We start from the raw sequence: 11,521 nt of genomic DNA on the forward strand, positions 1-11,521 counted from the left end.
ATATTTGTACGTTGCTTTGGATAGAAGCGTAAATGAATAAATGCAGCTTTCTACAGTGGAGCAGGTGAAATAATCTAGACCACCGTGACCAGACAGTTGAGTTTTCTACAGGTGAGTATCTACTAGTTGAGTATCTCCAGGTGTGCATCGCCAGGTGTCTAGCTACCTGTGCTGCCACGGTGTGTGACCTGGTTGGGAACAGCTTTGTCATGCAGGCTGTGTTGAAGCCGGCTTCTGATAGGCCGAAGGCGGCACGAAGCCCCGCCCCTCCGGCGCCCACCACCACAGCATCGAACTCGTGGTCGACCACAGGGTATTGCGTTGAGATCTGATTGGATAACAAAGAGTTTAGATGGAAAGCTACACACTGCACACACACACACATGTAGAATATAGACACACACACACACTCCTAGCCGATGTAGACTTACTCCATCTGAAACTTTGGCATTGTTGGCGTCCCGGTTGCCGTAGATGGAGAAGTGGAACTTCCTGGAGCTGCTCTGGCACACTGCAGGAAGCTGGGCATAAACAGGAAATGACATCAGTCACAAACTCACAAATCAGTAAAGGATGGGTCTTGTTATGATTTAAAGTGCTAACTGTGTACCTCTTTGTTTAATAATTGTGTGACCTACCTAGTGTTCACCTGTAAGATGGTTTGAAAGTGAGGGCAAGATTATGTTTATCGGAATGTCATACCATTCTGTCAAGTGTTGAGAAAACATTAATGTTTTACATTTGACTATGTCATTAGGCTGACGGTGACATAACGAAGGATGGAGGAGGGAGGGGTGGAGGGAGGGGTGAAAGGGGGGGGGGGGCTGCAGCACAAACGGTGCACAACACTGATACTAGTGTCCGGTTTATACAGACAGGAATACTTTGATTTATCTACATAATCAATTATACCATCAGACACAATTTGAGGGCTCGTCGGAAGACAGCAGTATGCACTCTATTGCTAATTATCGGCTGTCAATAAGCTAAATCTGCTTAGTGCACGAGACATTCTAGAAACTAGCGATTGATAAATCATCATCACAGGAGATGGAAATGACTGCATACCAGAGAAGCCGACACAACAATAATTTCAATGTTCATTCCTTGATGTGTCTTACAATAGCATATAACACAGCTTAAACATTAAACGACCAAACCCAAGGTAATATTTCTGACATAAAAAACAACCGTTCTGGAAAATGTATTTCTATATTATTATATCTGTGTTTAATTAACAAAGAACCTCCCCTCGCTGTCTTGAAAGTGCATATTGGCTGATGTTAGCATGTTGAGCTAACTAGAAGGCTAGCACCAATTGCCTTCTCTGACCTTCAATGAGCTGGTATTTAAGGATTCCGAAAAAGCTTCCAGTTTGTGGAAAAAGTAAAGTGCATTTGCAATGCTTTTGGAATAATTTAAGTGTTTTTAATTAATAAACAATAAAAGAATTGCAGGACAACACAATAGCTAGACAAAGTCCTATTACATAGCCAGAGAATGATAGTTACCTAACCACTTCAACGCGGAACGTTACAAAACCCGAAGTTACAAAACACAACCAGACAGCGCTGTTTACCAGCTCAAATTCGCAGTATTTTAGATATCAACAGAACCACATGATTAATATTAGAATTTAAAAACATAAATACATATCACAGAGCATTAGTTTATCTTAAAATACTTACAGCTTTTGCTGTCAAGACCTTTTTGGTGAGAACACGGGAGGCAGTGCACACCGCAGCCATGATGCTAGTTGAGTCTGGGCGGATGTACGTGAACAGTGTCTCTGCCCAGCCTCCAGAACCCAGAGATTCCTTTGGCTTGAGGAGCGTACCACTTTCAACAGAGGGTGCTATTGTGAAACAAAACTATAATATTTTCATTCATAGAGTACGGAATTATGAATTTCCTCATCTATGTATGTTGTACATGTATATTTGTATCTTATTAATTTCAATGCCTTTGTAATATAGGCTATTTGTAGTTTCAAAATTTGACTTTGATTTCAACACCCCTGTACTTGGGAACATTACGCAATGTTTACTGCAGAGTGCGGAAGAGCAAGTAGATAGAATATTGTCTGCAAAATGAATAATTCCTGACGGAGTCAAGCCAGGTATCTGAAAGTTATTTACACACCCAAATGTCTTATCTTACATTTGAATATCTGCTCACTAGCCGGATCAACCTTCTGAAGGGATAATAAAACCTATAGCAGCGATTAGAAACTGTGAATGAATTTTCGCCAACATGCACTCTGCACGAGACATGACATAGCACTTTGAGATTTGTTTTCAAAGGAAAAGTGCGTTAGAAGTAACAATTATCATTATTACCTTTAACTAAACTATGCAGCCTATAACATGCCCTGACATTTCTGTCGTGTCTTTTGCACAACATCAAACCCTTGTTTACATTAACTCTCAGATGCCATTCAACTTGTATTTAATGTTATGCAGCCTGGAGATCTATATGGACAACCAGAATGACCTCCAGGAATGGAACATACGTCCGGAACAGAGGGGCGGAGGCGACGGGAGCAAGTGGAACTACGCTCTATTGGTTCCGCTGCTTGGGCTCGCGGCTTTTCGTAAGCACTACAGTAGGACACAAAAATTAGCTCACGAATAGACGACCTGTCACATAGTCCCTGTACCGGTGTGGTTGACACTACATGATACGTTGTTGGTATGTAACCTCTGTAAATCTCTTTTGCTGAAAAGGTTTCCCACACTCCCACACTCCCTTCAATCCTAGTCGTTGTCAATAGACATGTCACATAGATAACAAATACCAGTGATTTTGATGATACTATTTTTTTTAAATATCTTCCCCTTTTTCTGCCTGTTTTCTGTTTGTCCTCCCACCCTCTCTTCACCTTCTCTCTTTTCCCCATCTCCCTACATCCTTCTCCCACCCTATTTTCCCCTTCATTCCACCCTCTTTCTTCCTACCCCCCTCCTTCTACTCTCCCACCCCTTCCTCCCCCCAGGGTGGATATGGTCCAGGGAGTCCCAGAAGGATGTCCAGGAGGTGAAAGTCCAGTATGAACAAAACATGGCCGCCGTCCGGGCCGAGCTGGAGAAGAAGTACAGAGCGACGTTAAGGGAGACCCGGAAAGAAACGGTCCAGCTGGAGCTGGAGCTGGAGAGGGAGAAGAACAGAGCACAGGTCAGGGGAGGAGGAGAGATAAGGAACTGAAGGAAAGGAGGAAAGGAGAGGGGGGAGGAGAGAGGAGGAACTGAAGGGGAGGGGGGAAACAGATTACAGGTCAGTGGAGGATGAGAGGAATTGAAGGTAAAGGGAGCTGAAGAGAGGAGAGCAATTAAAGGTAAGGGGAGGTGAAGACAGGAGAGTAGAGGTGGGAGGAGAGGAAGGTCAGAGAGGAGTAGAGAGCCCGGTTCTGATCCTAACCCAGCCACATTGACCCGGGCCTCTGCCTCCCTCCTCAGGGCTACCGCCAGGCCATGGCCTCCCAGAACCAGCAGCTCCGGGAGACCCGGCACAGGCTGAGGGAGGACAGGGAGGCTCTGACCCAGGAGAGGAGCCACCTGCAGCGGGCAGGAGTGGCCGGGGCTGCTCTCCACGCCGCCCTGCAGAGGGAGGAGGACAGTCGCTGGCACCTGGACGCCCAGACCGCCCTGGGGGAGCTGGAGGAGGGGCTGGTGGCGCGGCAAGAGGCCTTCTGCAGCCTGCTGGTCCCCCGACAGAAGAGGCTGGAGAAGGAGAAGAAGATTGTGGATCGGGTGGAGAGGGGGGTCCTGGCCGGGCTGGACATGGAGGCAGGACTGAGGGACATCTTTAAGAAGGACAGGTTCTGTGCCCCGGTTCTGAACTTGGACCGGAGGAAGAACGGGAGCCTGATGTGGGCCTACCTGAGGTTCTGGAGGCTCCAGGTGGGCCTGGAGAAACACAGGCGGGCGGAGGAGGTTCTGCTGGGCCCAACACCACCAGGGAGAACCTAACTTATGGAATTTCAATAAAGCGGTTTATTCATCATTTGAGTAGCAGTTTGAGCATTTCATGAGATGTATCATTTACATGTTGTATTGTTATTTTTTTATCCCACCACGGAAATATTTATTTTCAATTTTTCATTTTAATTAAAAAATGTATTTCATTAATTCATACCCATGCAAAATGAATTGCAAACGGAACGTTTATTTATCATTTGAAGTTTGTTTGGAAAATACTTCCATAATACTTCCACTGCATGCACTATTTGTATGTCTCTTTGGATAAAAGTGTCTGCTAAATGAATATCATATTGTTTAAGCGAGATATTACAAAACAACCCTGCCATGAAAATAAATAAAAACAAACTACTTTTATGTGTTGGTGATTTTGTTAAAAGCCTCAAAAAAAGAATATTCAAATGACCATCAAAAAATAATGTTATCAATACACAGCTATTCATCTGATACATCTCTTCTTTGTGGTGGTCCTGCTCTGCCTTTTGGAAGGCAAGGCTGTCCTTGGCTCCCCAGTATGTGACACAAACATAGTAGTGTAATCTTATTGTAACCATACTGTAGTCCTACCAGGAAGCCGGCTCTGTCTCATCTCCCATGTCTCTTTACTGCTACTCCACAGGCCCAATGGACTCCCCTATCTCCTCTTTAGGGGTCATTCTGTCCATCAGCCACCAGGACAGAGCTGGAGCCAGATCAAGGTGCAGTTTCCATCTCTCGGTCTATCTCTCTCTCTATTTCTCTCCCCTTCACACACTACCTGTATAGTGTTAACTGTTAGTTTGTGTCTTAATAGAATTATAATACTTAATGTTGTGGTCTCAATGTGTTCTCAGAGGCAGATGCAGTCATGGATGGACTCCATCTTTGATTTCGAAGGACCCTTTGTATTTCTGTCCTCAGATTCAGATGGAGAAGTCCTGGGGAGCCTGGAGATGGAGTACCTGTTGTCCTCCTTGGACTAGCAAGGTCTCACATTCTACACAGCCTCTGGAAGTCCCAATAAACACATCTCCTTTTTTTCACAACTCTTTTGTTCTCTTGATGTCATTGGATATGCATCCACGTGCAAGCATACTGGATAACATTCATACTCAAAATACCTATAACTTCCATAATATGACATTTTGTATTATTGTTAATTTTACTATCTAAAAGCATCTGCTAAATGAAGATAATGTGATTATGGGTTAGAGGTAAGGACTGAAAATCACCTGGTCATCATAGGATTGAGAATTACATGGTAAATTCATATAAACCACAATTCCAATGTTTAAATACTTGAATTATTTGCTTTTTAAATCTGTAAACAACTTACATCTTAGAAGTTAGCTCTATCTTAGTTAATCATTTTTTTAATTGCTTTCCTACAGGTATACTTGCACTTAAAGATTCATGTTGTTTAATTGTAACTTGCTTAACTACATGCTCTTATGGTTTCTTCCCTTTAGCATCTATTTTTTGGTTGTTCACAATGTGTACTTCTTGTTTTTGGCTACCCACAATGCTTTGGGGCTATCTTGTTGTTATTACAATCATAACATCTTTAAATATGTTTTTGTGCTGTCACTTGTGATCATAAGCAACGTGTATTGGGGGTGTGATGTTAAGGTTGCACACTAGATAGCCCTCTGTTCAAGATACACAACTGAGAAAAAGTTTAACTGGGAAGTGGTAACCAAATTTGGAGCATTTCCCTGGAAAATACATTTCTGCAAAAGAGTATACTTCACTACTGAATGTGGAGCCATATTCAAACAAACAAACAATAGAAGCCACTCTTGTTTTTATTGTTGTGGTTTATTGTTGCTCAGTTACACATGGTGGACCAGTGAGAACATGAGTACAGATCATGTGACATACCTTTGTGTGACTCAACCCACACACATAGAAGACCAGGAGGAATGGCAGCCCTATTGCTTAAGCCTATCCAGTACCCTCAGATCACTGTCATGTAACTGAGGTACTAGCGATCAATTCTAGCTGTCCTCAAATGCTATGCTTCATAGTCTATTACTGTTCTAAACAGGGAGTACATACATTATGTCTTCATAGAGGCCCTAGTGACTCAGCCACTCCATCCCTGTCATAAAACACAAAACATTAATCACTGGAAACTTATTTTCCAATGAGACCAGCCAAGGTCATCCTCTCATCAAAATAGACTCCCAGAAACACGAACTGTTTCCCTCTCTAAAACATATCCTATAACGCCATTCAGACAGTGTGACAGTGCTGCATGTCCCTGCCCCTCTTCCAGAGGAGCCCTCACCAGGAAGATGACCTGCCCATCCCTGTTCATATGTACCATTATGCTCTCACATATGTACCATTATACTCTCACATATGTACCATTATACTCTCACATATACACCATTATACCTTTGCACATAAACTGACATAGTCTCTTACATGCACAGTCAAACCTTCTTTTATTTACAATCCTACTCTCTTACACATATTTCTATTCTCTCTTACACACACAAAAAAGTCAATACTTGAACGATCTTAAAACAGTAAAATGTCCGTACATAGAGGCTACATTGGTCATTTCATTTTCTGTGGCGTCTCTGACATGGTAGATTGTTGTAGGTGAACCTTGGACAGATTGGTTTGAAAAGATGTTGAACTTGGTCTGATAAGTTTGAGAACTACAGGTTCAGCATATTTACAACAGTTTGGGGTTTAGGTATCAAAGGGGGAACACAAAAACAACATCAATTTTTGTTCCCTGATACATAAAATTGTAGACCCAACAACATGAACAGATACTCTTGAGTTGGTTTAGAAAGACTACAGAGGACGTCTAACATCTGCCTGTTTCATTTCACTCAAGACAGAAAGCAAGAGTGTCTGCAGAACCTGTTTACATTAAGCAGACCACCTTTCCCCTTTAGAACATCAGACATTAACAAATAAGTTACACATCTTGACCACAGCTGGACTACTCCATTACCACCCTAAATCAGTGTGTATGTTTATGTTTGCATGTGCAGTGTGCACGTGTTCACATTACATCCAATCATTACGTGTGCCAAAGCTGCAGAGGAAGGTGTTGATGATATCATATAATATTTAGACAGTGACACGTCCGTGTGTGTGCATGTGTGTGTTTGAGTCTGTGTGATAATGAGGGAGAAAAAAATAATCCTGCTCTTTGTCTCCACCTCTCACTTGTGTCCCATCCTCAGACAGGGTAAAATCAGGATTATTTTCTAATGCTGTAAATTGGATAGTTTAACAAAGTACATAATTTCATAAACACAATTTTTAGTGGTTGTGTTAGGCAAGGTTTTGACCACAACCCATTGTCTATGTTCACAGATGATGAGGGTTAACTATGAAGACAGTTGAGGGGGATATCAATGCCGATACTAGACAGTCTGTGATCTCTGTGGGTGTGTATGAGTTCAAGGTTGATTGTTGGAGGACATATTTTTTGTGTGCGTGTCTAATATGAGAGAGAGGGGGAGTGACTATGTTGGTCATGAAAGAATGTCTAGTTGACTGACCTGTGTTGAGTTTGTTTGTAATGTTAAATATGTGGATTACTCTAAACAGCTTAAACACACTGACCAAAGCAGTGAGAGAAAGCAAGAGTTTATGCTCTTCAGAGCATTTTCAAACTTGAACAGAACTAGTGTGAACCTGAAACACAACTGTGTGTTTGTCCCTGAATACAAGCACCATGTTAGGATCTGTGTTGGAGATTTTCTAAACTGAACATTCTCATAGGTGATTCGTGATTTATTTCACTGATTGTGGTAGTGAACAAAATAGTTTTTTAAAGGATTGAATGAGGTTTTATATTAATGTATTGAATTTTATTTCATAATGTTCACTGGTACATTTAGGTGTCATATCATTCGCCATATTTCATAAAACCTATTATTACTGGATTTTTTTGCCTTTATTTGATATTTGAAAGAGTGACAGGAAAGGTAAAAAGAAAGAGAGAAAAGCATGAAATGTCCCAGGCTGGACTCGAACCCTGAGTCAAGGCCTTAGTCTGAGGTTCATGCTCTACCCTGTGAGCCACCAGGGGAGCACTGTCCCTGTATAAAGAGTTTTTATAAATGTTTGAAAATCGAAATGACTTTGTCTCCAGCACATTCACAACAGTTTTGTTCAGATTAATATTTCGTAATCACATTTTCTTTTGAACTTCAGCATTTCACATCTTTATTTTTCACTGTGTGATAGGAGTGATGATCAGAGGGGCAGAGTTTTTACCTCTATAATTCCCACAGGGACTGAAGTATGGATAGAGTTTCTCAGTAAAGGTGCAGCCAGTGAAAGAGTAGATATGAGACCTGGCCTCCACATCATAAAAGGAGACCAGACCCTCCTCATAGTCCAAAAACACCCCCACCTTCTGGGGCTTCTGTCTCAGGGAGAGGAAGACATGGGGGACAGCCAGAGCCTGGTACTCATCTCCACTCCTCAGACATACAGTCAAGTATCCAGCGTTAGGACTCAGTGTGATCAGCCCCTTCCTGTTGATGGACTCTCTGACCACTCCCAGATCCCACTTAGTCTTCCCCTCAACCTGCACCTCATAGTAGAACCTCCCTGAGGAGAAGCCCTGCTTTCCCAGGACATTAAGACAACAATCAAACCTCTCTGGGTTGTCAGGAAGATGTTTCCTTACATCTCCATATCTCACTTGTTTCCCATTCTCAGACAGGATGAGTTTGGGATGTGCTGTATCAGGGTCCAGAGTCACATCCGCTGCATACTGCTGAATCCTCTTCAGTTCAGTGTCAGACAGCTTCTCCATCTCTTTATTGAGTGTCTCCTGCAGCTGAGACACAGCTCTCCTCACTGCCCCCACACTCAGACCACTGTGGACACTGATCTCAGACCAGTCCTTGGTGTGTGGAGGGGTGCTCAGGGATGGGAAGCTCTGCAGCAGATGGAGGTGGTCCTCAGTGTGTGAGAGCTGCTCCAGCTCAGTGCTTCTCCTCTTCAGCTCAGCGATCTCCTGCTCCAGATCTTGAATCAACCCTTCAGCCTGTTTCTCTGCTGATTTCTGCTTCTCCTCCATCACCTCAATGAGCTCAGCCTGGCTTCTCTCAATGGAGCGCACCAGAGCCGTGAAGACCTGAACACTGTCTGATATCTCTCTTTCTGCATCTCTCTTGCTGGTCTCTACTGAGAGTTTGATCTCCTGAACCTTCTCAGATCTTTCTTCCATCATTTGGTTAATCTCAGCCATCATCTGTCCCAGTTTAACCTTCCTCTGTTCATACACCTCCTCTAAAGTGACAGTGTCATGGGTCTTATGGTCTGTTGTCATGCACATGAGACACACACACGTCTGGTCAGTCCTACAGAACAGCTCCAGGAGTCTCTCATGCTTGTGACACATCCTGTCCTCCAGGTTCTCCACAGGGTCCATCAGCTTGTGTTTCTTCAAGGCTGCAACTCTCTGATGAGGCTCCAGGTGAGTCTCACAGTAAGAGGTCAGACACACCAGACAGGACTTCAGGGCCTTGAGCTTGGTACCTGTACAATAGTCACATGACACTTCAGTTTTAGCAGGACACAGTTCTGGACTGATGGCAGCTTTCAGTGGCTCTGAATTCCTGAACTGAGCAGCCATCTCAGAGATGAAAGTGTTGACATGAAGCTCAGGTCTCTTATCGAACTTCTGCTTGCACATGGGACATTGACACAGGTCACTGTTGTCCCAGTACTTGGTGATACAGGCCTTGCAGAAGTTGTGTCCACATGAAGTAGAGACAGGATCAGTGAACACATCCAGACAGATTGAACACTGGAACTGATCTTCAGACAGGAGACTGCTACAGGAATCCATTTCTAGAATAAAACCAGAAGTTAAATTATGAATCTTGTGAACCTATGAACTATGAACACAACTATAATGTTATATTGTTGAAAATGTTATTTCATTAAATAATCAATAGCATAGACAGAAATAGTACAATACAGAAATACTGCATATAGAAGAGCATAGTTTTATAGTATTTCAAACGTCAGAGTCAAGCAACAGTCTCTATTTACTGTTCACATCATCATTGGATACACCTGATTGATTCTATGTTCTCACCTGTTGGCACTTCTGTTGTTTTCTATGATCTCTGTGTATAAAATAACCAAATCACTGTCTACATAAACTAAGTAGAACATGTTTTGAGAGTTTTGAATCACTTTAGTTTCGTTTCAGTGAAATAACGATAAGAGGCTCCTCCCCTCCCAGTCCTCTGTCCTGAACAAAGTTAACCCTTTCATGACTGAATTCTATCTAGCAAGTCAGCTGACAGGAAGGGTTTTATTACTTAGAAGTGAATGGGAGAGAGATAGAGAGACAGAAACAGAGAGAGATAGAAAAAAAGAACAATTGTGTGTGATGAGGGAAGAATGACAGAGAGACATGTTCAATGGAAGTTGTGTGAATATAAGTGTGTGTGTGTATGGTGTATTTGTGTGTGTGGAGAGTGAGCATGCGTATGTTTCTACATTTCAGTCAAGATACTCTAGTGATGAATGAATCGGGCGGAGCTGGTTCATGCAAAAGACCCAGAGACCTTAGCGCGTCACAAGCATCTCGTCATATTACGCAGTCGGGGCACACCTTCTTAGCAGTGTGGGCTATTTGAACAGGATATCACTGCAATCTGCATCACTAGTGCGACACAGCACGCTCTCTGTGTCAATCTGCTGCCTCCGCCTCACCGGCCTCCACCCTCGGTTCTGTGTTCCATTCGTTACACAGTTACACATGATGTGTGAGCATATGTGTCCAGGTCTGTGAAGGCATGTATTAGTCAAGTCCTATAAGGTCGAAGGCAGAGACCTTCAATTAGCACACCTGCAGGTGATTGTGTGAGTGACATCAGCTGTTGATGTGACGCACAGCCTGAATGTCATTCCAGAACTATCTCCACCATTTATGAAGCACCATAACAACCTTGGTGGTCATTGCACCTCTCATGTTTCCTACAATACAACTGGTGCCTGAACCCCACCTGAACCCTGTACGGTGTCTGCACTGCAGGTGACTCACTCAGTGAATCACTGCACCCTGTAGACCACTGATAGACAACTGGAGAGAGTCTGACATCCATACAAACCTCCGCTGACTGGATGTTCCCCTCTTAGTCACATACAGACACCTGCAGCTTGTTGAGATCTCTCCTTGCTACTGCTGACCATGTGACTGGGCAGAACTCCAGGTGAGATCAAACCAGTGACTGGACCAGGGGCGTTGTCAGACCCTTTTACTGGGGCATGTGCCCCAGTGTAAATCTGCTGTGCCCCAGTAAAATCAAAAGTTTGAGTGAACAATTGACTTTATTAGTCAGTGCATTAATTTGGGTTGATAATCCCCCCCCAAAAAATGGAAAAAGTGCAATATTCCAATCAATGACCCCTTCATCCTCTGCCAGGAACCTTGGGGTTACCATGGATGACGAGCACTCCCTCACAGCCCACATTGGTATCCAGCTTGAGGCAAGAGACACTCTGCATTAAACTCTCCTAGCACCAGAATGCCAGTGTGTGAGTGTCTGTGTGAGAGAGAG

The 11,521-nt window shown here is 43.3% G+C and overlaps 3 protein-coding genes across 4 annotated transcripts in view; 1 reads left to right on the forward strand and 2 right to left on the reverse strand.

The window, feature by feature from the left end:
• sdha (succinate dehydrogenase complex, subunit A, flavoprotein (Fp)) overlaps positions 1-1,787 on the reverse strand; it is a 2,217-nt gene extending 430 nt beyond the window's left edge. Inside the window, exons 1-3 of the mRNA XM_047019666.1 lie at positions 1,689-1,787; positions 432-521; positions 11-328 (exon numbers count right to left, since the gene is read on the reverse strand). Of these exons, the coding sequence (XP_046875622.1) occupies positions 11-328; positions 432-521; positions 1,689-1,748 (468 nt within the window). The 5' untranslated portion in view covers positions 1,749-1,787. The remainder of the gene's footprint in view (positions 1-10; positions 329-431; positions 522-1,688) is intronic.
• Positions 1,788-2,036: 249 nt separating this feature from the next.
• On the forward strand, positions 2,037-4,330 carry LOC124467179 (coiled-coil domain-containing protein 127-like). Its single transcript, XM_047019345.1, has 4 exons — positions 2,037-2,119; positions 2,463-2,593; positions 2,996-3,174; positions 3,456-4,330. The coding sequence occupies exons 2-4, from the start codon at positions 2,476-2,478 to the stop codon at positions 3,966-3,968; spliced, it is 810 nt and encodes a 269-aa protein (XP_046875301.1). The 5' UTR covers positions 2,037-2,119; positions 2,463-2,475; the 3' UTR covers positions 3,969-4,330.
• A 1,482-nt stretch (positions 4,331-5,812) lies between these two features.
• Positions 5,813-10,197, reverse strand: LOC124467527 (E3 ubiquitin-protein ligase TRIM39-like). 2 transcript variants are annotated; one of them, XM_047019832.1, is made up of 2 exons: positions 10,048-10,197; positions 5,813-9,797 (listed from the first exon to the last, which is right to left on the reverse strand). In XM_047019832.1, exon 2 carries the CDS (start codon positions 9,793-9,795, stop codon positions 8,164-8,166), a length of 1,632 nt encoding a protein of 543 aa, XP_046875788.1. In that variant the 5' UTR covers positions 9,796-9,797; positions 10,048-10,197; the 3' UTR covers positions 5,813-8,163. The 2 variants fall into 2 exon arrangements, with proteins under 2 accessions (XP_046875788.1, XP_046875789.1); XM_047019833.1 differs by lacking the exon at positions 10,048-10,197 and having other exon boundaries at positions 5,813-9,482; positions 9,688-9,791.
• Between the last annotated feature and the right edge of the window lie 1,324 nt (positions 10,198-11,521).

Source organism: Hypomesus transpacificus, chromosome 4 (genome assembly GCF_021917145.1).
Source record: "Hypomesus transpacificus isolate Combined female chromosome 4, fHypTra1, whole genome shotgun sequence".
Taxonomy (NCBI): Eukaryota; Metazoa; Chordata; class Actinopteri; order Osmeriformes; family Osmeridae; genus Hypomesus; species Hypomesus transpacificus.